The sequence below is a fragment of the Anabrus simplex genome, chromosome 1, assembly GCF_040414725.1.
Source record: "Anabrus simplex isolate iqAnaSimp1 chromosome 1, ASM4041472v1, whole genome shotgun sequence".
NCBI lineage: Eukaryota > Metazoa > Arthropoda > Insecta > Orthoptera > Tettigoniidae > Anabrus > Anabrus simplex.
Window position 1 is genome coordinate 1,554,098,055 of NC_090265.1, and position 27,396 is coordinate 1,554,125,450.

Here is a 27,396-nt window from a genome sequence, read left to right on the forward strand (position 1 = left end):
TTCCCTTAAGGCATCCTGCTGATTCTTATTTAACCATACATGACATAAATTAAAGCTAGCTCTAGTTTTTTAATACTTTTCTGAAACATTTTTCACACTCCATATACTACAAACATCTGTCTTCATCTGAATTCCATGTTCCCACTTGACTTTAACATCCTCCTCATTCCACCTCAAATGTACTACAGCATCATTGTAATTTAATCGAGCTGAGTGTAACGTCAGCCAATCAGATCCCAAGTTTAGATGATATACCAGGTTAGGAATAACTAAGCATATATGCACCCTAACTATCCCATTAATACATATAGGACTGAGCGAGTTGGCCGTGTGCTTAGAGGCGCGTGGCTGTGAGCTTGCATCTGGGAGATAGTGGTTCGAATCCCACTGCCGGCAGCCCTGAAGATGGCTTTTGGTTTCCCATTTTCACACCAGGCAAATGCTGGGGCTATACCTTAATTAAGGCCACGGCCGCTTCCTTCCAACTCCTAGGCATTTCCTACCCCATCGTCACCATAAGACCTATCCGTGCTGGTGCGACGTAAAGCCACTAGCAAAAAAAAAAAAAAACACAACGTATAGGCATCTCTACTTGCCTGCAAACCTACTTAGAATGCTTTCCTACTGCAGTAATAATATACGTGGACTTGACAGGCATCTCCTCAATATTAATACCTTGTTTCACTAAATCCTCATACCGTTCTAAACTCATACACGACTTCTGGCTTCCCGAATCAACTAATGCAGTCACGCACGCCCTCCACATTTCTAATTTTACTACAGGGTTTTCTGTCTCACTTGATAACTCTACTTGATTCTCGTTTACCTTATGCATCAACCCGTCCCTAACATCTAGGTCAAGTGGCATTAGCTCTATTACACAATTTTGAGCTACCTACTTTTCAGACCGGCAATCTGACCTGCTATTACTATCTGCTACTAGTTTAAATTTCCTGTCCTGCCATCTGAACTTTACCTACTACTATCAGGCTCATTAGTACTTTGCCTAACTTGCTGGGAATTTCCTGCATGCTGTTGTGATTGACTGTCCCTACCTGTGTATCTTGGCTTAAAGTAATTATGGTTCCTGTTATAGTGCTCTGTTCTGTTATCTCTGTTTTCCCTCTGCTGTGTTGAACGATGTGAGTTTCCTCTGCTACTCCCAATATTCCCTGATGCATCAAACCTACTAAAAAATTTCTCCATCCCTTGTATCATGTGTCCACTTGTTGTACACAAGCTGCCTTACAAATTCTATCAGGGAAATGCTTTGATAGTAATCTTACTATGTCCATATCAGCTGAAATCCCTTCTAAATTCTTACATATCATGACGTGAGCTAAAAGTACTCCATCATGAAAACTCCTTTGTGTGGCTTAAATTTCCCAAACATGATTCTTTCTCACTCACGACTTTGAATAGCTTCATTCCTAAACTTTACAGTAAATTTCTTTTGGAATTCACCTAAGTTTGTCATGCTGCTCCTATACACAGCAAACGATGACCTCGTTTCTCCAATAAAAGCATTCCCAATAAGCTGTAGCACCTCTTCCCATACCATGTATCCCTCCTCAACTCTTCTCAAAACATTTCTTGATAAATAAAATCTAGTGGATTCGTTTGCTTTCCGTTAAACTTTGGTAGTTCATTTTCTCGAACATAACTTGCCCCATTGCATTGGACAAACATACCTACTTGCCTCTCCCTCATCTTCCATATTTTTTGCGTTTCTGATCTAGCTATATGCTAATCTACATTCTGATCCCTTTTCTGCATTTCAATAACTATATTCTCCTGCTTTTCCTTTAAAGCTTTAGTTTCTACTGTATTCTCCTCAACTGTCGCAAACCTATCTTTACATATTAGTGTGTTGCTCTCTACTTTTAAGTTCACCGTGTCATACTTTTGCTGTACTTGTTCCATACATTGTTTTAATTCCTCCCTTTGCTTCTCGAATTTCTCGTTAATACCAGCAAGCTGTTGATTTACTTTCTCCCTAGTTTTACTACTTTCCTTCCCCACTAACTCGATAACTTCACTCATTTGTTCTACCAGTTTTCTCTCTACTTCCTTCTTATGCTGCCCATGCTGGTCTTCCTGTTCTCTAATCTTTTAATAAATCTCTCCTGTTGTTGCAATACTTCATTCAATCGCCTACTGAATTTGTCCAACCTTTTACTGGTTTCTGCTTTATGTTCCCTCAGTTTCTTAGTTCTTTCACTCGTCACTTGCCCTAATTCATTTTTAATTTCTTTCATCCCAGATTTAATTTCTTGTATTTTGTCTAACATAATTGATTTTGTTCCTTCTATTTTTTCCTATCATCATTTGCATTGTAGTGAATAGCATACTATTACTAAATTTGGTGGTAGGACTAACTTCCTCTCTGCCCTCCATCATGCTACCATTTGAATCTACATTATTATCATCATTATTACTATTCTCTCTGCTACTCTCACTCATGTTATCCACTTCTCCCATACCCTTATTGAACTCTTCCTAAGAACCAGTAGAAGCATTACATTTAGAGTACATGTCCACTATGCAACATCATATCCTTTTCCTTTTGTGCAGCCATGATTCCCCCCAAAATCACACATACAATACAATATGGATATACATAGATCTCAGAGAATTGGAGTAGGTGAAGCTTTATCTGACCCTGTAATAATTAAGAGGGGAATTCCTCAAGGCAGTATTATCGGACCTTTATGTTTTCTTATATATATAAATGATATGAGTAAAGGAGTGGAATCGGAGGCAAGGCTTTTTGCGGATGATGTTATTCTCTATAGAGTGATAAATAAGTTACAAGATTGTGAGCAACTGCAGCGTGACCTCGAAAATGTTGTGAGATGGACAGTAGGCAATGGTATGTTGATAAATGGGGTTAAAAGTCAGGTTGTGAGTTTCACAAATAGGAAAAGTCCTCTCAGTTTTAATTACTGCGTTGATGGGGTGAAAGTTCCTTTTGGGGATCATTGTAAGTATCTAGGTGTTAATATAAGGAAAGATCTTCATTGGGGTAATCACATAAATGGGATTGTAAATAAAGGGTACAGATCTCTGCACTTGGTTATGAGGGTGTTTAGGGGTTGTAGTAAGGATGTAAATGAGAGTGCATATAAGTCTCTGGTAAGACCCCAACTAGAGTATGGTTCCAGTGTATGGGACCCTCACCAGGATTACCTGATTCAAGAACTGGAAAAAATCAAAAGAAAAGCAGCTCGATTTGCTCTGGGTGATTTCCGACAAAAGAGTAGCGTTACAAAAATGTTGCAATGTTTGGGTTGGGAAGAATTGAGAGAAAGAAGAAGAGCTGCTTGACTAAGTGGTATGTTCCGAGCTGTCAGCGGAGAGTTGGCTTGGAATGACATTAGTAGACGAATAAGTTTGAATGGCGTTTATAAAAGTAGGAAAGATCACAATATGAAGATAAAGTTGGAATTCAAGAGGACAAACTGGGGCAAATATTCATTTATAGGAAGGGGAGTTAGGGATTGGAATAACTTACCAAGGGAGATGTTCAATAAATTTCCAATTTCTTTGAAATCATTTAGGAAAAGGCTAGGAAAGCAACAGATAGGGAATCTGCCACCTGGGCGACTGCCCTAAATGCAGATCAGTATTGATTGATTGATTGATTGATTGATCGCAGTTACCCCCAAAAGCACCGATTCTACTTTTTTTTACTGCCATTCTTTCCAAGTACTTAATGATTTTCGAGTTCCACATTGTGGTGGCACTATAGAACCACACTATAGAACATAGATTCTCATACTTGAAATTACTACTTTTATTTAAAATAGTTCCATGGTTACCCATTCAAAATTAACATTAGTTCTTTCTTGTAAGGTGACTGGGTGCCAGAACAGAACTGAAGGCTCTCGATCAAAATTTACATTTAAGAGGAAAGACATAAGATAATCCCAGGGGTCGGGTGATAGGACACTAACCATTAACTATCTTGAGGAACAAGGATAATTAATGTAATCTGAATTAATTAAAAAGGAAAGAAAATATTTATGTAGATGAGAGTGAAATGCTGGTAATTTACCAAGAACTACAAGATAACTGATTGAAAAGTGACTCATTAACATTAATTAACTCTGTGAACGCTTGCTGCAATTTAGTCGATCACTCACCGATTGTAGACTTGATCATTTGGACATCCTTCTGATATGAGCTGGTTCCATGGTTGCTGCCTTCCTTCATCTGGGTTGCTTATCTCAACCTCTTTGTATTAGCCTGCCTGTTGCGTGCGTTAGTCAAGAGTTGAAAGATGTCTTCTCTAACATTATCACTCCCTATTACACCAATATCTATAAAGCAGATATCAATCCTACTGAAATAAACTGCCATGGGTACTTTAGAGTGGAGAAAATTCCAAGATCGGAATTTTTCCAAATTAAAACGATGCTCCCTTTAGATATGAAAATCTCTCTATGCCTTATTGAGACACAATAGGTCTCTTGTCCATTCTGGACTAGAAAATATGACTAGAAGTAGTCAAATGAAGTAACTCGCCATGAGTTAATGTACAAAGTACAAGAAAACAAAGTATAACAGCTCTGCCGCTGTACTGCAATAAGTCATTGCTACCGCAATTCAGAAGTAAGTCTCTCCACTGATCTAAAATAATGTGGCTCTACCTAAGTTATAATACCAAGTGAGACTCTCGAAATACTAATACCAACTTGACCGAGGGGCCTTAGTCTTTCGTATTTATCAATTTACTGGACACCTCCATTGATATATCCCATGTTCTAATCATATTGAAATTTACTCTCTCTCTCGTACATCAATCAATCCCTTCATCAAATCCATTTAGTAGCTTCTTCTTAATAGGTCGAGCTTTCCCGCCTTGTACATAGCGTCCAACGCTAACAGGCTCAAGGGGTGTTGCCGTATTCAAATTGAAGCGAACAAGGAAAGTCTTAAATGTTGGCCTTGACTAGCTACTGTCTTAAAATTCCAGGAGGATTGGAGTAAAGGAGTCATCATCCCACTGTTCAAAAAGGGCAACCGACAGAAATGTGGAAATTACAGAGGCATCACGCTGTTGTCACACTCACTGAAGCTGCTGGAAAAGATTACAGAAACAAGACTTATGAAGATAGTTGAACCTTTGCTTGAGGAAGAACAACATGGGTTCAGGAAAGGTCAAAGTACTGTGGATCTTATCTTTGCAGTAAAGATGCTGACAGAAAAGTACTGGGAATATGGAGGAAATCTTGTGATTGCATTTGTGGACATTGAAAAAGCATACGATAGTGTTCCTCAAAACAAGATATGGGAATGTCTGGAAGACCTAAAGGTGCCAAAGTACTTAATTGACAAAGTCAAGATGCTATACCAGAAGTGCTACAGCTGTGTCCAGATAGGCAACGAATGATCAAAATGGTTTGAAACAAAGAAAGGTGTCCAACAAAGAAGTGCTCTGTCACCACTCCTGTTCATAATAGTAATGGGCAAGGTCATCAAATCTATCAAGAAAATGGACAGTGAACCAAATTCCCTGGTATTTGCTGATGATGTGCTTTTATGGGGAGAGAAGTTCAGAAGAAACTTACTGAATGGAACAACACATTCAGAAATTTTGGACTGAAGATGAGCAAAACAAAGACAGTGGAAATGACCATCAACAGGGAAGGTACAAGCTCAAATATATTTCTCAAAGGAGCAAAAATCGAATCAGCTTTTCACTTCAAGTACCTCAGAAGCACAATCTTGAAAGACAACACTGTTAAGCAGGAAATACTCATCAGGACAAAAAAGCATCGAACTTCTACAGTCAAGTCAGAAATCTTCTCTGGGACTGCAAAATACCACAGAAAGCGAAAACAATCATGTATCACACTTACTTCATAGCAATCCTCATGTACGGTTTAGAGACATGTACCCAACTAAATAAAGACTTCAGTAGAATCCAAGCAACTAAAATGAGATTCATTAGAACCATGAACCAAACAACCAGAAAGGACAAGATCAGAAATGAAGTGAATGGGAAAGTAGCTGGTATTGAGGTTCCTATTACCAGTGTCATAAAGAAACGCAGGCTTCAATGGTATGGGCACATAATGAGAATGAACAGGGAAAGACCTGCCAGAAAATATTTCGACCTTAATCTCGTAGAAAGAAGACCACAGGGAAGACCAAGAAAACGTTGGATAGAGACCGTAAGATAAGATGTGGAGGAGAGAGGATACAAATGGGAGGATGTACTGGATCAGAAGATGTATGGTGACAGAAGGAAATGGCGAACACTTGTACACCACACCCGGGAAACTGGAGTTGGGACATGATGATGATGGTGATGATGATGATGCAATATACTACTTGTATGAAACCTTTCTTTTCAGCTCTCGCGAACAGTTACTGTACAATATAATGGAATGAAATTACAATATGAAATAATAAAATAACCCAATAAATTTCTCTCTATATATGTAGATATATATATTTTACCAGGAATTGCCCGTACTTTATAGTTTGATGAGCATGAGATAGTACGTAGGGTGTGTATGGTACATCAAATTGGAGTGGGTACAGAGAGTGAGAGGATTTGCTTTGAATGAAGTTCTGAACTTTTAAAATTGTTTGTTTATTGTATAAAGTCAAGTTCATATCACCTCGGTACAGTGGAAGATGGATTGAGTGTGACGTTTCTCCGTCTTGCGGCTGGCTATGTCCCACACTGCTCTGCTACTCCTCCCATCCTCATCATGGAGAAGTACCATGGATCACGTACACTCCAACGAGGGCAGCTCTAAATGTTTTTGAAGTTATAGAAGTTCTTGAAGATCTTGAAGGTCTAGGAGTTTGAGTCACCGGGCTCACTCACTCAGGATAGCGTGAACACACACATTTAAGCCCCCTGGACATATTACATGGATTAGTAAGAGGTGTAATTTACCGGGCGAGTTGGCCATATCTGTGTCGGTGCGACGTAAAGTCCCTAGCAAAAAAAAAAAAAGTGTAATTTTTGAACTAACTTTAATCGTACTCACAAAAAAAAAAAAAAAAAAAAAAAAAAAAAAAAAAAAAAAAAAAAAAAAAAAAAAAAGCAAACTGCAAATGTTGAATTCAATGGAATGGGAAACAAACATTCTTTAAGGCAAATAAACTGGTCACTGACTTGAGACAATAAAGAAATTAACTTTCACGCTGCCGAATGTCAATAGAATCAAACCCGCATTCTTCTTAACCTAAGTTACACTTGGCACAGATTATAAGATTGTTCACACAAAACAAATAGTTCAGTTATGATTTTTAGTATTTGAAGAAGATAACGCAACTATTTATAGAGTTCTACTGTTTTATGATTGCTTTGAATGTATTTACAAAGTTCCAACACTGCTATGACACTATAAATGGCAGTTACTTCACTTCGGTAGAAGTAGTTAAATGCTTTACATGTGCATTTAGTTCCATTCACACACACACTGTTATGCAGGCATATGACAAGAAAATAGTACTATTAGACTATTAATACAGGAGTGAAATTAATCCCGTTCACTCACACTGCCATGTTTATGTTCAAACATGAATAATAATACTGGTAAGACTTTATAATAATTTAATCATGAAAATTAGTTCTGTTCACTGAAAGTTCTTGTGGCAGTATTAAGACAACAGTGGGGATTGATTGAAATTTCTTAATTTATTGTTTTAAATTTCTCTTTTGTTGTATAAGATTTTATTTTGTTCAGACCTTTGGACTTGGAAGAATTCTGTTTTAGATGTGTTGTACCAAAATTATCATTTATCTGTGAATTTTAATATTAACCTTTTTGTTGTCAAAATTTGTGAATAGGCGTACACCTACATGTGCAGTTCTGGAAGAATGTTTTCTGTTGTGTAAACAAAGACTTTTCTTGAACATTTGTCAGCAAGAACAAATAGACTTTTGATTGGAGAAAATAAGAGTTAATGTAATTGGTGAATGTGAAAGTTGAAGGTGAACTCGATATTCTGGTTCTCTTTGGTGGTTGCACCATTTCCTGTTTCTGGATCTTGTGCTGCTCCTTCGGTGGGAGCAAGGTAGGATCTGCGTCTTTTGATCATCTGACCATTGTAGCGAGCTGTTGTGCTCCTCCTTCAGTCCCCTCGTGGGAAAACCTGGTCTCAGGGTAAGCACTGTTTCTACGTTTATTTTGGTTTTCAACTTCATTTGAATGTAATCATTTCTTTTCCTTACGCAGGAATTTATCCTCAAGTTTTAGGTTCACCGCTAAATTTGTCGAGAAGACTTAGCTTTTCAGCTAAGATCTTGTACCCTTTTTTTGGAGGCAATACTTTTTTTCTTAACTTTGTAACTCATAATGTAATTATCCCTTGGGTTTGCAACCCTGTATTTCTGAGTCACCTTACATAAGCACTGAAAATCTCTGCCCATTACCTGAAGTGTTTTAGGTAGTAATGCTGTACCTCTGTGTTTGGTTTATTTTTTCCTACATTTGTGTAGATTGGGATTAGCCCTCATTTTAATTGACATGTATCACTCGATAATTTTCTTCTAATTCAAATTAAATGGTTGAATTTCTTTTGTGCACTGCACATGTCTCCAGGTGCAGTTAAATCCTAAATTTCCTTGTAAAGATCTTTATATTTTGAGTTTTTAATTTGTTCTTTTCTATTATGAGTTTTGATTTGTTTCTTTAAAAAATAAGTAAATGTGTGTAATCTAAGGGCAGTTACCCCCTGCATTTTCTTTCTTCGCAAAAGGCTACGTTCCATTACCTTTCAGGGTTCTGTGCTGTTTTCCACATCCATTCTGTAGTTGTCATGTTATTCTCACTGTAATTTAGTAGAGTTGACACCGTAGACTTTGATTCCGCAATGTTACATTGTAGCACCAACTTCCATCAGCAAACCGTCCTGGTTCGTCTGTGGGACAAGACTGTGTTGTGTCGAATTCTCGCGTCTCTTTTATCCTGAAGTTGTGGAAACTGCAGCTGTTTCATTCCTCTCAATAACTTTCTTAATCTGATGTGGATTTGAATGAAACTTGCTGGGATTGGAGATATTAAAATGGTGTGTATGCTGAAGTTATTCGTGTATTCGTATCATATGAGTTATTCAGGGTAGAAGGTATGGAAACTTCTATGAATGCCGTAACATAGCCTTGGTGAGTTGGAGCTGGCTCCTATGTCACTCACCCCATGCTTGCTGTAACTGGCTGCTCGGTTGGCACGCGGCACGTATTTTAAAGTTTGAAATACTTCAACACCAATGTTGGATCAGTGTTTCTGGTACAATATATACATATGACATGATATCAAATGATGTCAAACACCAATTTAAATCGTACACACTATAAAATCTTTCAGAGGTCATTAACGACCTAGATGTTAGAATGTGTATCACTGTTGAATACACCGTGGAAGGTGTCACTCGTCTTGTTGACTCTGCAGTTGTTATTATCATTATTGTGAACTGCTTCCAGCCACTGGCCAGGTCTGTTCAGTACCTAAGCTTCTCCATTGTCTTGTCTTCCCACCAATTCTGTCATCGTTTAGGTCCACTCCTCGTCTATTTTCTTCATCCACTCCTCCACTCCTTTCAGTCATCTGTCCCTTGGTCTTCTCCTTGGTCTCCTGTCTTCCACTCCCATCTCGTGCATCTTCCTGGGTATCCTCTTCTTTTCCTTTCACATCAAGATTTAATACCATCTAAGCCTTAATTCCTCTATTCTGTCCTGCAATGGTTCCATTTGCTCTATTTCTCTAACTTCTCATTTCTTATCCATTTTTGTTACTCCTATTCTACTTCTCAAAAATTCCATCTCACTAACCTGGATCCTGCTTTTTTCTCTTCCTCTTATTATCCAAGTTTCTGAAGCATATGTCAGTATTATTATGGTTGGTATCACTCATTTGGTGTTTTGTATGGCACCATTACTCCATACTAAGCTTTGTAATATTTTTGAGAAATGCATCTGTTTGTTTCACCCACTAATTCCCCCTCCCTGTTTTCATGTATTAAGCTGTGTAGATAGTAGAAAATCTGCACCTTCCTCAGTCACTCCCCATCAATTGTTTTTCCAGTTGTTGATCAATCCTTCTCTTCTTTATACTAAGTTTCAAACCATATCCTTGTACTATTTCATCCCATGCATCTGTTTCACTTCCTCCTCACTATTTTCCCACATGATCAAATTATCTGCAAACTTCATTGCTTTCATCTTTTCTTCCCCATTACATTATCCATTACTACAATGAAAAGTAGTGGTGAGAGAGTCCTTCCTTGTTTAAAACCATTCTTCTGTTCTAGCCAATTGTTCTCTCTCCTGCTACTTTCACACAACTCACAGTTCCTTGATAGACCACTTTAATCCTCCATATAAGTATTGTCCCCATTCCCGGTTTGACTCAGAATCACTAGGTGTGGACCATTTGTATGTACAACCCAAAATTAGGGACTTAAGAAAATGGCAGGATAAACAAGGCATAAATAACACTCACAAAAATAGTGAAGTGGCATTTATTAACAAAAAATATCAACTGGGGTGGAGAAACAAAATTAACATTAATTAATTAATTAACTAATTAATTAATACTTGCTATCACTGAGTCCAGATGAAACCAAATTAATCAAGAACCAAATTTTTAAATTATAAACTTCTCAAACCAGGACATCATTAATAAAATCATTAAACTCTTTCCACTTCTTGAAAAATTATCCTAAGCATCGTTGAAATGATTTCCACTGTGGCAGAACACAGGATAAATCAGCAACTAATAAATCATCAAACATGAATAAGTAATACAATAAATCAACATACCAGCAAAATACTACAACACACAATCATCAACTACACACTTATATACAACTATTTACATGGTCATGGCTTCATTACTTTTAAGTAATGATTTTATACATAATCAAACTCAGTGATAGTAATGAGAAGATCTAAACTGCACACCTCTAAGTTCAATAATTCACTTGTGGAGTGGTGACTGAATTAAAGATGAGTCACGTAAGTGTTCTAATCCCATTAAATTGCAATGTCGTATCTATGAATTCTACTCTTGAAGAAGAGTAGGGAGCCTCCATGGCTCAGGCGGCAGTGCACCGGCCTCTCACTGCTGGGTTCCATGATTCAAATCCTGGTCACTCCACATGAGATTTGTGCTGGACAAAGCGGAGGTGAGACAGGTTTTCCTACAGGTACTCCAGTTTTCCCTGTCATATTTCATTCCAGCAACACTTTCCAATATCATTTAATTTCATCTGTCATTCATTAATCATTGCCCCCGAGGAGTGCAACAGGCTTCGGCAGCCGGTGCAATTCCTATCCTCGCTGCTAGATGGGGGCTTCATTCATTCCATTCCTGACCCAGTCGAATAACTGGAAACAGGCTGTGGATTTTCAAGAAGAGTAGGCTAAACAATAACTCGAACATGTATTTGAAATTATATCTTGACTGGTATGAGTGTAAAGTAGTTGAATTCACCTGACTACTGTAGTTGAGTGTGAAATAAATCTACATTTACATATCATATATAAAAATCCACAATGTGGTTGTATTCGTAACCATCGCATTGTGCAAGTGCTCCCCAATTATAGTCTTGAAGACATCAGCTCCAACCATATTTTCCACTGGTAAATTCACATAATATCAGAACACACTTTGCATTTCAAATATATACAGTAAAACCTGTCTTAACGGACACCTCTCACCGGCGGACACCCTTCGTTGGCGGACGATTTTCTAGGTCCGTAATTAAATGCCATGTTGTGTATGAGTAATTTACCCCTCTTATACGGACACCCTTTATTACGGACACGGACACACCATAGCCCCGAGAAACTCCAATTAAACCTCTCCTAACGGACACTTTCTTTTTCAAAAAATTCTGTATTTGTGTCCTGTACAGTATGTATTCGCTTACTTTTTGCACAGCCGGTACTTCCAAGAATCACAGACACCGTAACTTTTGATCCTGGCTGTACACATTCTTGGAAGGCAACACTCACTTCCGGAAGTTGTGTGATCTGACATGCTCGACAGCGCTGGAATTCGTACCTTCACTGCCAGGTTACTTTTCATTGACTCGTGGGCTTTTGATGTGTTCAATTTTACATTAGTAAGTTGGTGTAAACATGGCTCCGAGGAAGTTTTTAACTTTAAAAGAAAAGGTAGGCATAATAGACTATCATAAACGTGAGAAGTGTGGTGTGCGTAAACTGTCCGAAGTGTTTAAGATTGGAAAGACACAGACAGCTGAAACTGTGAAAAAGCAAGAGGAACTATTGAAAGAATGGCATTTAAATGGCAACGAACAGCGCATTAAACTGTTTCAAAGTGGTGGTGGAGTTCTCATTGACAAGGCAACGCTAGAGTGGTTCGCTAAAATAAGAAGTCAGAATGTCCCTGTGTCAGGACCAATGATACAAGCAAAAGCATTAGAATTCGCGACAGAATTAGGTATTGCAGATTTCAAAGCCTCGAATGGCTGGCGAGAAAGATTCAGAAAGCGACATGGTATCAACTTCAGAGTGATTTGCGGAGAATCATCCAGTGTTAATATGGAGATTGTTTGGCAAGAAAAAATACCTTCAATCATAGACGGGTATGCTCCGGAAAATATTTGGAATGCCGATGAAACTGGATTATTTTTCCGTGCTTTACCTGACAAAACTTTGTGTTTCAAAGGAAATCATTGTACTGGTGGAAAAGTTGCGAAAGAACGTCTTACGGTCTTGTTATGTGCAAGTATGAGTGGAGAATGGGAGGGGCCCCTTGTGATAGGAAAAGCTGCAAAACCAAGGTGTTTTAAAAATATGGATATTACGAAGTTTGGCATTAAATGGAAAGCGAATAGGAAAGCATGGATGACCAGAGAAATAATGACAGAGTGGCTAGGACAATTGGACAGAAAAATGATACACTAGGAGCGAAAAGTGTTATTATTCCTCGATAATGCAGCATCGCATCCGGATACAATTAAGTTGCAAAATGTGAAGATCGTCTTTCTCCCACCAAATGTAACATCAGTTTCTCAGCTGCTTCACCAAGGAGTGATCCAGAACTTCAAGGTTATGTACAGACAGTTAGTGATGAAGCACATAGTATCAGAATTTAACGGGAATGAAGTAACCCTTCAAACACTGACAAAGGGGCTGAATGTTCTCCAAGCAATTTCATGGATAACCAATGCATGGAAAAACGTCACGGCCTCAACAATTCATAACTGCTTTTCTGAAAGCTGGGTTTCCCGCTAGTGGTGGACATCCCGAAATAGAATCGGATACCCTTCCTGACAGCATGGAAACAATACAAGAGTTGATTAATGCAGCAGGTTACAGTGTACAAGTGAACACCTATATCGAAATTGATTCAGATATTCCAACAGCGTGTGACAGTGAAGACACGAAAACGATTCTTCAGTCAATCCAAGGGAAAAAGGACAAAAATGATTCTGACGAAAGCAGGAGTGAAGGTGATGCTAATGACGACTTTGAAGAAAATACGGAAATGAATGTGCTGCCCATAACTTCGTACAGTGAGGCTCTCGGCTTTGTTAAGCGACTGAAAGAATTTTATTATAAACAAAACGATGAAAAAGGTGTAAATTTGACCCAGGATTTAATTGCACATAGTGAAAACATTTTTGCTAAACCGAAATGGACAAAACAAACGAACATTAAGGATTCTTTCAAGTGCTAATGTTTTACTGTACTGTGCTAGAGATTGCTACATCTACATACTGATTTGAAGTTTCAAAAACTCAGACGTTCTGCTTAATTTTAACATGGTGAACAATAATAGTGTACAGTGTGTTCAATAGAGGTTTCCATAGAAGTGTTGTTGTCTCTTTAATACAGTGCATCGCAACTGCAGCAGCCCATCTACAACTTTCTCATGTGAGTACAGTGCAGTATATTGTACAATACTGTATACAGTATACAATTAAAGGTACATTTGTGAGAATTGTTAACACATATAATGCAAGGGTTATTGTGTTCCAAATTGTGTTTAATGGAACTGGTTTCATAACCTCTCGCGGGTGGACACCCCTTCATAACGGACATTTTTTTCAGTCCCGAAGGTGTCCGTTATAGGGAGGATTTACTGTAATCACAAAATGAAAGTTTAAAACACTCATCTTCTTTTAAATCCCACATTTATCTCGCTGATTGGAAGTTAAGTTATTGTTATTGTTACTCCTAACACTCATCCAAGTCAAAATTATTAAGAGAAAGCTTTGATGATCTACAACTATCGTAATGAAGAATATTTGTTCTAGAAAAGTCTAGCTTCCTTCCTATGACCTTGATTATCACAATCATCATCATCATCATCATCATCATCATCATCATCATCATCATCATCATATCATCAGAAATTAAGTATTTTAGCTCTTATTTTAACATCTGGAATGATTATTAGTTCATGATTCTTAGTTTAACACCGGTGACTTGAATTATGCTTGATATTTGAAGACATCACCCCCACACAATATGATCCAAAACTAGATCAGAATCTACTATAATCAAGAGTTGAAATGGAAAACTAACTAATAGGATACTACACTACACTACACTACACTAGAAGGATCATATTATATTCTATAAAATTTGAAATGGATAATATTTACAAATTATACTTAAATTTGCTGCCAACAAGGTTCAATCATGAGTCCTTAATCCTCACATTTCTGGTAGTTTCATCCTTAGGCTAGGACAGCGCTTTCCATTTAGAAACAACATTTAGTGTGGCGACTGGAAATCATCTTTATTGCTGGGGTCCTATTGACTCATTGCATGACTTTATGAGACAGCCTAGTTGGCTTCTTAATTCCTTCAAGGTGCATAGAACCTCCCATAAGCTGAAAACTGACAGACAAAATTACAATCCACACACGACCATGTTTTCTATCTCAACAGTGCTATGTCAGATATTTAACTTGCAGTTTCTCTATGTTAAACTGCCACTATGGCTGGCAAGCTGTACCTCCCATGACTAACTGACCCCGAGCTGCCTCTGAATTCCGCTTATATACACTTCGCGGGTTTGCGTGCCTATAGGGAGCGTGCACGGTCGCTCTCAGCACCTCTCGCGGAAAATCGGTAACATTTCGGTGATATTGTCTTGAGCGGTCAGTCCAAGCTGTGTAACTGTGGGTGTGAAATTGTGGTAGTAGTATATCAAAATGCCTAAATCAAATAGAAACTGTTGTGCAGTGAACTGCCACAATACACAAAGAAACACGCATGGAAAAGGAATTACATTTCGCACATTTCCTGGTCGTCCATAGGAATCGGGCAGATGCAGGAAGTGGATTTCGGCTGTGGGAAGGATAAAGTAAGTACAGTAGGCTACCTTATTTCATTTTTGACGTAAATCACACATTTCATATCACATATTTCAAACATACCAGGTATGCCAAGTCAAGAACACGTTCATTTAAGTACACTTTCAAATAGTACATTTCATTTCGATTATGCATTGCAGCAGGTACATATGTTTACATTCATGTCCTTCCATGTGCACGTGTCTTGACTACGCCGAATAATAATAATAATAATAATAATAATAATAATAATAATAATAATAATGTTTTCCTGCATTTCAGTGCAGACGGAACTCCATGGGAACCCAACAAATGCTCCGCCATTTGCAGTGAACATTTTGTTGGAGGAAAGCCAAGTAATATTGAAAATCATCCATCATATATACCATCTGTGTTTTATGAGAGCTATCAGAAGAAACCAAAAAAAGAATGTGATGTATCCCGGTTTTAAGAGCAAGTAAACGAATGAAATGCTCAAATATACATATGTCTTCCAATCAGGAAACTCATGAATTTATTGTGAAAAATGAATGTGTTAAAAACTACATAAGTCGGTGCAACGAGCATTTGAGATTGAAGCAACGACTTTCGAATTCACTTGTGTTTTTAGGGGAATGATATAGGCACACTGTGCTACTCAAGCACAGTACCTTCAAGTATTTCGGAAAAGGTGGATAAAAGTTGTGGTCCCAACATCCCATGCAGAGGATTTTATGGATACCAGAGCATAAAAAGTGAGGCACAGTTGAAGGATTTAACAATTGTTTCATTTAAAACATTCAGTTTTTACTTTTTTCTTTGTTTCTAAAGTGTCTATAAATATAAGTAATAACGATGTTTGTTTACTCTTGTTAATGAAAATGAAATTGGACCTTTGCTTCCTTGGCAGACATATTTGGTGTACATCGGACTACTGCTGCGTGAATATTTTTTACTGCTCTCGGAGTAGTCAAGAAACGCACTTCTAATTTTGCTTTTTTGGCTTAGCAAACTATCCGTGCAAAATACTTTGCCTAGCGCTTTTAAAACATATTATCCTGACGCACGAGTTATAATAGATTGCACAGAAATGAAATCAGCAGAAATGAAATGCCAGCAAGAATAGATGAGAGATGTTACATGTATTCTTCGTACAAGTCATGTTATACATTTAACTTTTTATTAGCTGTGCCCACAAACGGAACTAATGTTTTTGCTTCCCCTTGTTATGGTGAAAGAACTAGTGATACTTTTATTGTTAACAATTCAGGCTTCCAAAATCTTTTGAGTGAAGGGGACGTTATATTAGAAGGGATTCCCAGGTTTTAAAACACAATCACCTCATTCTTTAATTGTTATGCCGCCTTTTCTTCACAGTGGGAGATTAAAGATGAAGTGTTACAAACTCAGAGTGTAGCAAGTGTCCGAATTCATATTGAAAGATGCATGCAGAGGGTGAACATTTTCAAAATCTTGAAAAATATTCCATATATCGGTGACATTATTTACGTAGCTTGTGTGCTAGCAAATTTCTTGCCACCAGTAATAAAGAACGTAGAACTGTAACCCCTGCACCGCCCATAATCCACTCGTATAAATCTATCTTATCAGAACTTCGCTTAGCAACATGACGTGTTATCTACTTATTCCAACTGAATTCCTGTTTATTTGCTTACAGGATGCTGCCTGTCAATAGCTTGTCAAAAGCACAGTCAATTTCACCGGAAAACTCACTCGCGAAATTTGAGTTTTCACAGATTTATAGATATGAGGTAGTTACAATATTGTTATTAATTTTGCCCTGTGACAACAATATCAGGTTTAAATGTATTTTTATATGTACAGCATTACAACTTCCATAGCATTACTTCATATTTATCTTGACGACAAGATCCAATGATATTTTTTGCCATAACTATGAAGCAAGTCTTCCAGCGGAACGCACTTTCACCGTATTAATTCTTGGAACTCCGCCAGAGCGCTCTGTTACTAGTACCGTGTATGCTCCCTATAATGTGAAGAATGAGTTGCTCATACAGCTGTCAAAATGCTCATAAGAAGAATGAATCACATCTGAAGATAGGAAAGGAGAATGAGGTCTGTAGACATCCACTCGTTACAAGTGTGTCACTATAACGTGTCCTATTGGTTACATTGAATCATTCGTAATTGATCATTGGTTCAAGCCTGAGCTTCGAGAATATTCTGGTCTACCACACACATAGCCGGCTGCAACCTTGAAAGTTTTTGAGCCTGAGACACATGTTGTTTCACCCCTCGACAGTGTTTGAGCAAGGAAAAAAAAAATTCAAATCATGGCTCTCGCCAGGCGAACTGGTTTCAACCACCTGCTTGATGTAGTTATCAAATGAAATTTATACGTATATGACAATTCAATAAATGATGTTCTTGTGTCAAAAATTTTACATAATTGTAACACACTCCATTAATGTGACAGGTACCTATCTCCCATGATTGGTTGGGGATTTAAGCTGGCAGATTAAATCTTCACTTCAATTTAAAATTATTTAATGTGCACTCACATGAATTAGTTCAAGCAACTGATCATGACGGGATGTTAATTGGTTTTTCTCCTGCATTAATTGTAACTGATCTTCATGTAACTTCTCAAGCAAGTCACTAATTACACTAAGTGTTTTGTGTCAAACAAGTAAGTCACCTTTCATCCTAGTTTTTTCCTTGATTTCTCATTTATGCCTTTACACGAACTAGCACAAAATGAGGAATATATTTCAATTATAATTGCACTGAACACCTCTACATGAAGTTTTAATCTATCCCTTAATAAATATAAATCTTCTCTTTAGATATTATTATTGAAAGCAATTTTTTACATCCCTGCAAGTATTAGCATGTTGGAAATAGTTCTTGAGATTGTTTCTAATTGGCTAAAAATGTAAAGATTCACACATGAGGCATGTGAAGTTCACTTTGTTTAAGAACATAGGTTGCATTATAAAGAGAAATTGGTGTTGAGAAGAAAGTCCTTAAAATATTTGAATAGCTGGATAATTCACTTTCTTTACCTTGGGATTTGGTGCAGCACAGTGACTAAGCTGCACTTTGGCCATTTGCAAGTTACACAGTGTTTTCTGACATCATCTCCACTGAAGATTGTCTGTATAGCCTTTTGAAGACCACAGCTGCCACTGTCAATATTGACATAAAGGATACATTCTTTTTCATCCTTGAAGTCATAATCCCCACATCTAGAATGAAAATATTCATAATATGCAACCATAAAGGAAGTAAAAAAGTGAAATACTTAAACTATATACTGTAAGTCAAATGTGGTGCCATTCAAATAACTTATTTTGTTACTGAAATTTAAATATAGTGTAGCAATATATATACATTGATGTTTCACAGTATTTCTATCATATTCATACTCTAGTAAACTGAGAGCTGCTATTTTTAAGTTACTTTTTATTTGGATATAAATCTGCAGTACTACCTTAGGTCTCAAAATATGCAAACACAGTGATAATCCACTGAATACAATAATAAACTGATTAGACTCCACCAGACTGAGTGGCTCAGATGGTTAAAATGATGGCTTGTTGGCAGGTTTGATCCTGGCTCAGTCTTGTTGTATTTGAAGGTGCTCAGATATATCTGTAGATTTACAGGCACATAAAAGAACTCCCATAGAACAAAATTCCAGCACCTCGGCATCTTCAAAAGGCATAAAAGTAGTTAGTGGAATGTAATAACCAATAACATTATTGGTTATTATTGATTAGACTCCTATAAAACACAACATAGATAATTGAAAATATTTTGGTGAAGAGACCATGAAGAAACACCTGTAAGTGTATAATTCAATGAACATTTTCACAACTGTCAAAAATAAAAGTGGTTGCACTCTGTCCCCATTTCTACCATCAAGGTAATTTGCCCCAGACAAGTCAGCCGCTCCCGGGCGTACTCAGTTCGAACTATGAAGAAATAATACCTTAAAAATATTTACACCCTGGATTTTGATGGGGAACATATAACTAAATTGGACACAGTGAGGTCAACTAAAAGATATAAATAAAGCAAGGTGAAGCATGACATCAGTTTAGAGGAAAACTCTGTTTATTAAAAATAAACAAGGGGAAAAAAAGAAGAAAATAGCAAAAATATCAAAGTGATCAAAAATTACATGACTCAGATCATTCTCTCAGATTGATAGAGTTCATCAAGAGAATCCAAAATATAATACAAATTTACAAGTGTATGTTGACACACATTATTAACATTGCAAAGAGAAATTTGTGAATTTTATTACTTTAACGCTTTGGCTAGCATGCTTGCACCACGCTCCTGGCTTCGTTTTTATTAATTCTTTCAATTGTAGATGAGTCTATTTCCCCTTTCCTGCACACTTGACATTGCAGTGGGGGTCGCTAAACTTAAGAAAAGTTGTGTTTTAATGCACATAGGGGAGACAATGACTAATCTAATTGTACAATATAAAACTACGCTGAGTGGTAAAACATTGTACAAATATATACACCTCAATCATGAGTAACAACAAAACACTGTGGATCAAAACCACACATAAATGGCAAATATACACAATCAAATAACAAAAACATAATGTCGTATTTTCGAGGCCTCACCAAGAAACAGCGTGCTGCATTTACACAACTCTCACTCACTTAAAGTCTTGATGGAAAATATAAGGAAATAAATTTCACACTTCAAGCAATCATTTCCTATTCAACATAGGTTCCTTAAATAGATTACATGACACAAAAACCAATCAACTGGTGGACTTTACAACAGCATACATAAATCAACATGGACTCCTGAAATAAATTACATCACACAAATTCATGAAAATAACAGAGTAAGCTTTAACTTTCAACACATAACTCAACATTAGTCTCTGAAAAAGATTACATGACACAAAGATCAAAACTAAACCCTGTGAAATAGAAATCTCGTCTACTGCAACAACCATAGTGACATGGACAAAAATAAATAAAATCAGCCCAAAGTATATGCTTCTAAAATAAAACTCTCCTTGGTAGACACACACATCATCCTTGCCAACCACATGGTGGAATGACTTAAAACGGAGATTCAGTCTCCTAAATAAAGTTGCCAAAACTGATTCCTTTCAGCCAGTCATATTGAACATGCCTTCAAAAATGAACTGGGTCAGTCCTTGGTTCTTCATCCTGGCGTAGAAATGTGGTCTCATTGTCTGGCTGCTGCTATTTCGGAGGTTGACTATAAACATCCGTTCATCCACGGTACTGAAAAACTGGGTCAAGACAACCTGCCAGTTACTATTATACTATTGCCAGGGTGATTTCCACTGACTGTGACAAACCAGTTCCCATTCAGCCGTGGGACAACTCTGCTTATGTAGCCCTGTAACTAGGTAAAATATTCCCTACTCGCCCCATACTTCATCTGTATTATGTCACAGCTCTAACATTTGCAAATGTACATAAATGCTGGACTAGAAATTGAGATGTTCGTGATCTTGAAAAATCTACTTAAACAGGCAGGCTACTATGCAGGTAAATATTTATTGGAAACTGTTCTTTCCATCTGCAAATCGAAATATAAATGCAAATCTATCAAAGTTAATATCATGAATAGTTACATGCAGTATGAGCATCTTAAACAAAAGTCACAAGTCCCCACACAATGAAGATACATAGTCCTGACTCGGAACTCATGTAAATATACTTCTTCTTACTATGTTACCTTCGCAGACTCCTGCCGAATAACAAGAAGCTAGCCCAAGTGCTGGTCGCATTCATTCGTCCTCACAGATGCCGTTGTATGCTCAAGGTCGTTTTGCAGTTGCTCACAATCTTGTAACTTATTTATTACTCTGTACAGAATAATATCATCTGCAGAAGATCTATCTCTGATTCCACTTCTTTACTCACATCATTGATATATATAAGAAAACCATAAGGTCCAGTAATACTGCCTTGAGGAATTCCCCTCTTAATTATTACAGGGTCAGACAAAGATTCGCCTACTCTAATTCTCAGAGTTCTATTTTCTAGAAATATAGCCACCCATTCAGTCACTCTTTTGTCTAGTCCAATAGCACTCATTCTTTTCAGTAGTCTCTCATGATCCACCCTACCGAATGCCTTCGATAGGTCAATCACGATACAGTCCATTTGACTTCCTGAATCCAAGATATTTGCTATACCTTGCTGGAATCCTATAAGTTGAGCTTCAGTGGAATATTCTTTCCTAAACCCAAACTGCCTTCTGTCGAATCAGTTATTAATTCTGCAAATATGTCTAATATAATCAGAAACAATGCTTTCCCAAAGCGTAGATGCAATGCATGTTAAATTGACTGGCCTGTAATTTTCAGCTTTATGTCTATCAGCATTTCCTTTATACACAGGGACCACAGTAGCAACTCGCCATTCATTTGGTATAGCTCCTTCATGCAAACAATAATCAAATAAGTACTTCAGATATGGCATTATATCCCAACCCATTGTCTGACTGAGCTGTTCATGATTTACTTTGCACTGATACAATTCAATGCATTTGCAGAACTACAACAACTTAACATTCATTTAAATTATATTCTGATTATTTAATAATTCTATACAAATAAGTTTATTTTATGACAATCATATTGTTTTATAGCTGTAGTAGCAGCTGCAGCAAGTCATGGTACTATTTCTGAATTTATAACCAAAGTAATGATAAAGGAATTATTTTGCAGATACAGTTACCCTCCATGCAGATCTTTAGAAAACAAATTACAGCTCTGAGGTTAAGACTATGTACTTACTGTCTTTTAAATCTCTGCAAATAATATAGTAATTAATGACTCTAAATGTATTTATATTCTTAATTTTTAATTCTAAAATTTATATTTGTAACACTGTGAATACTTGCCAGAGACTACAGTTTAACATTGCTCCACATCGTGGAGAAGGAACAAAAGAATGTGTAATACAGGCTGTGATTAGACTTGGTTTCTTGGCACCTGAAGCAGCTAGGCATTTCCATTTTTCAGAAAGGACAGCTTGGAGAAGGGTGCAAAATTATCGACATTTGGGTATTTTTACCTGCAAAGTTGGAAGTGGCAGAAGGAAAATTTCAACTCCACAACAGGACGCTACATTAGTGGCAGATTTTGAAAGGAATCCCTCTTATACCACTGCTACTTTGAAGGCAGTTGTTAACTTCCTGGCCATGGCAAGACCATGAGAAATTGTTTAAGGGCCACCAATTTGAGGTCTTGAGGAGGAGCACATAGACGAGTGTTTAGTTTTTGCAGTGGGAAATTATGATCAGAATTGGAAAAGGGTAATCTTTTCTGATGAAATCACCTTTTCTACTACAAAGGAAGGACCCAGTTTGTTATATTGCCCTCCTGGCAACTGACTTGACCACAGATATGCTGTTATTCATGCCTGTAGTTGTGAAGTGTTGTGTCGTGATTGGTTTAGATTCTCATTTTGGAGTAGGCACAATCCATTGCATTCACAGAAAATCAAACCAGCATAAATGTAAACAGTTGCTGGAATGTTATATGGTTCTTTAAACTAGGTTGCATCATGATTGAATTCTTCAATTTCAGCAGGGCAATCATCCAGTCCACAAATCTCGATCGATTCAAGACTGGTTTGCGAGAAGACCCAATTGAGAATACGTGACCACAAGTAAAGAAGCATATGCAGAAAATTGAACCAATCCCCCCTCCAAGATATTAGGATGCCTGGGATGTTGTGGCTGATAACAGTCACTATTTGAAAAGACTAGTTGACCACTCAATTGCAATATGTAGTCTAGTTGTGAGGAAGATGGACTAAATATTGAATTGTGGCTTTGTTTTCTAATTTTATATGGCAGATGCCATTAAGTTTCTTGTTTATGCCATGAAATAAGTTTTTGTTGGGAATAAAATACTTCATTCTTTCTATTTGAAGACAAAATATCATAATAAATACAGTAATGATAAAGTATGAACCTGGTGTTAATTAGCAAAATGGTCATAAAAGAGACAGGAGCATTTATATTTTCTCTCTATTAAAATAAGTAACAACGAGTAGGTTGCATTTGAACATACAAACTCTTGAATACCAATCTAACTCTCTAACACCACAACACAATAGTAGCATATGGAACTGGTCCATTATAACTATACAGAGCATGTCACACCATGGCTCAACATCATGTAACATTGCCTGTCTCTGAACAGTAGTGAAGAAATCTAAAAGGGACTTACATTCAAAGGAGCAGCCACTTTTTTCTGACAGCTGTACAGTCAGGAGAGGACAACAAGAGAATGGTATTTATTCACAATAAAGGGATAAAGGCCAAGAAAAGAGAAACTTGATGGACGTTGCAGAGAATATGAACTAGTATGGTTATGTGATGCAAATAGGAGAGCTGTAAAAAGAAGGTTGTGAAAGCACTTTCAAGTATACAGTTTACATTGAAGAGGAATTAACTAGAATTGAAATAATTTCATATAATTTGTAAAGATATGTTAGTGGAGTTCAAGGAAAATACTGTAGTCTATTGAATGTATCTCATTAGCGATTCAGTTAAAGTTGATCCATTAATGTATGAAACTCTTGTACATTGGATATTTATGGAAATTACTGCATTTATAACCATGTCTGGCCAAGGTTACACCAAATGCAATAAAACACTGACTTTCTAATAGAGCTAAGAGCTTCAGTTGGAAGAGCTCCTAGTGGTTCCCTGTTAAGGTGGAAATAAATTTGTGTAGTTCAGTTGTATGTTGAGTACTCAGCCTGAAGGCTGGTCAGATCCTCAAAAGCTCTACCATCAGCTGTCATAGATGGTCTAGGCATCGATGAAGATGTGTAAAAGGGAAATGAGGTGTGTAGTTTCCTGTTGATATCCTCACAGAGTCAGAAGTTGACAAATGTGACAATGTGACGAACAGTGACCTTTAAATGATTACTGACTATACAATCAAAATTCAAATGATTTTTAGTTGTTATTAAGAACACACATTAACATGTGTGATTAGAGAAGGAAACAATCTAGAATATGCTCATGATTTCTTACCTTGAACAGGTGTACTTCCTCAATATGGTAAAGGTGAAAATGTCCTTCAGTCCTTTGCAGAATGATTCCAAATGCTCCAACAGTTTTAACAGAAACTCCTCGATATCATTTTGTCTGTCTGATGCAAAATTGGGATCCAGATGACCTAAGTTCAGTTTCAGTTCCCTGTTAGGGTGAAAATAAATTTATGTTGTTCAGTTGTACATTAAGTACTCAGCCTGAAGGCTGGTCAGATCCTCAAAAGCTCTACCGCAATCAATCAATCAATCAATCAATCAATCAATCAATCAATCAATCAATCAATCAATCAATCAATCAATCAATCAATCAATCAATCAATCAATCAATCAATACTGATCTGCATTTAGGGCAGATTCCCTATCTGTTGCTTTCCTAGCCTTTTCCTAAATGATTTCAAAGAAATTGAATTGGAAATTTATTGAACATCTCCCTTGGTAAGTTATTCCAATCCCTAACTCCCCTTCCTATAAATGAATATTTGCCCCAGTTTGTCCTCTTGAATTCCAACTTTATCTTCATATTGTGATCTTTCCTACTTTTATAAACGCCATTCAAACTTATTCATCTACTAATGTCATTCCAAGCCAACTCTCCGCTGACAGTTCGGAACATACCACTTAAAATACCAATATAAATGGTCCGTTATTGGACATTATAAATTTTCCAGCTACCTCATTCTTGGTTGCCAGCGTTTCGCCCTCGTGTGCTAGGGTGGGCTCATCAGTTGGTACCTAGCACACCTACCAATACGCTGGCTAGTGCATACCGTGGAGGCCACTGCGTAGGCTAACTGGAGCCACCGGCAGTGCCAATGCACTAAGAGACTTTGTCTCATCACTAAAAATTGATGCCTGCTTGGCCATCAGATGATATAGATGTTGATTCCATAGGGAATCTGAAATATTTGTCCTGAATGAGCACATTTATAATACCAATATAAATGGTCCGTTATTGGACATTATAAATTTTCCAGCTAGCTCATTCTTGGTTGCCAGCGTTTCGCCCTCGTGTGCTAGGGTGGGCTCATCAGTTGGTACCTAGCATACCTACCAATACGCTGGCTAGTGCATACCGTGGAGGCCACTACGTAGGCTAACTGGAGCCAGGCATCAATTTTTAGTGATGAGACAAAGTCTCTTAGTGCATTGGCACTGCCGGTGGCTCCAGTTAGCCTACGCAGTGGCCTCCACGGTATGCACTAGCCAGCGTATTGGTAGGTGTGCTAGGTACCAACTGATGAGCCCACCCTAGCACACGAGGGCGAAACGCTGGCAACCAAGAATGAGCTAGCTGGAAAATTTATAATGTCCAATAACGGACCATTTATATTGGTATTATAAATGTGCTCATTCAGGACAAATATTTCAGATTCCCTATGGGAATCAACATCTATATCAACATACCACTTAGTCGAGCAGCTCTTCTTCTTTCTCTCAGTTCTTCCCAACCCAAACATTGCAACATTTTTGTAACGCTACTCTTTTGTCGGAATTCACCCAGAACAAATCGAGCTGCTTTTCTTTGGATTTTTTCCATTTCTTGAATCAGGTAATCCTGGTGAGGGTCCCATACACTGGATCCATACTCTAGTTGGGGTCTTACCAGAGACTTATATGCCCTCTCCTTTACATCCTTACTACAACCCCTAAACACCCTCATAACCATGTGCAGAGATCTGTACCCTTTATTTACAATTCCATTTACGTGATTACCCCAATGAATATCTTTCCTTATATTAACACCTAGATACTTACAATGATCCCCAAAAGGAACTTTCACCCCATCAACACAGTAATTAAAACTGAGAGGACGACTTTTCCTATTTGTGAAACTCACAACCTGACTTTTAACCCCGTTTATCAACATACCATTGCCTGCTGTCCATCTCACAATATTATTGAGGTCACGTTGCAGTTGCTCACAATCTTGTAACTTATTTATTACTCTATACAGAATAACATCATCTGCAAAAGGCCTTACCTCTAATTCCACTTGTTTACTCATATCATTTATATATACAGTCGAACCTGCCCTAACGGACACCCTTATTCAGCGGACACCTCCCTATACAGACAATTTTCCTCGGAACCAATTTTATTTTACATAAGACAAGTGTTAAATTGGCCTCATTTAAGCGGACACCTCAAACTCCGGACAGCGGACATCGCCATTTGTCCCGTCCTCTTGACTTAAGCGGACACTTTACACATTGCTGAACAGTTTATTTACACCGGATCACATGTCATCCTTTCTTTTAAAACCATTCTTCAGACATAAGGTAATCCCTTTTGAATGTTTGTTCTATTTCGAGTGCAAGGGGAGAGAAGGTACATCAGAATGCAGTTCTACCTAGTGGTGTATAGACCTATTCCGAGAATTCTAATTGACCAGAAATGCTGCCAGAGACTGTTGACTCACATGTTACCTGGGGATTTTCTTCCCTTCTTGCATCATTCTATTCATAACTTGGATTGTTGCTGATAAGGTCGAGCTCAGTTAGTCAACTTGAGAAGGAAAAGACAGTACAGTCGCTAATTAGTGAGACAGAAATACTGTAGCATTTCAGTTGTCTGTTAAACATGAATAACAAGGGACGATCATGTTTAGATCTTGAGGCAAGATGAAATGTGATTATAGAAAGTGACAAGGGACTTGCCGAAAAATTCAACTGCGGGAAAACTCAAATAAACACTATTGTGAAGAATAGAGCTGAAATTTTAAAGGAGTGGGAGGAAAATAGGAATCGAGGAGTGAAAACAAAGCGGGAGTCAGTTATTTCAGAAGTAAATGTTGCGGTATATGAGTGGTTCAAGTGTGCTCGAGTGAAGAAACTGTGTGAGTGGACCAATGTTACAAGAAAAAGCTCGAGAAATCGCAAATAATCTTAAAGTTGAGAATTTTGTAGATTGCAATGGTTGGTTAGATTGTTTTAGTAAACGTGATAACGTTAGTTTCAAAACAGCCTGTGGAGAAGGAGGTGATGTGTCCGTGACTGAAGTAGCGGATTGGAAAGATAGGTTACCAGACATTTTGAATAGT

The 27,396-nt window shown here is 37.5% G+C and overlaps 1 protein-coding gene across 1 annotated transcript in view; it reads right to left on the reverse strand.

The window, feature by feature from the left end:
• The window catches only part of LOC136880344 (ubiquitin carboxyl-terminal hydrolase 50), a 199,804-nt gene that overhangs the window by 85,277 nt on the left and 87,131 nt on the right, over positions 1-27,396 (reverse strand). Inside the window, exons 8-9 of the mRNA XM_068229180.1 lie at positions 24,337-24,501; positions 18,330-18,512 (exon numbers count right to left, since the gene is read on the reverse strand). Coding sequence (XP_068085281.1) covers positions 18,330-18,512; positions 24,337-24,501 — 348 coding nt within the window. The remainder of the gene's footprint in view (positions 1-18,329; positions 18,513-24,336; positions 24,502-27,396) is intronic.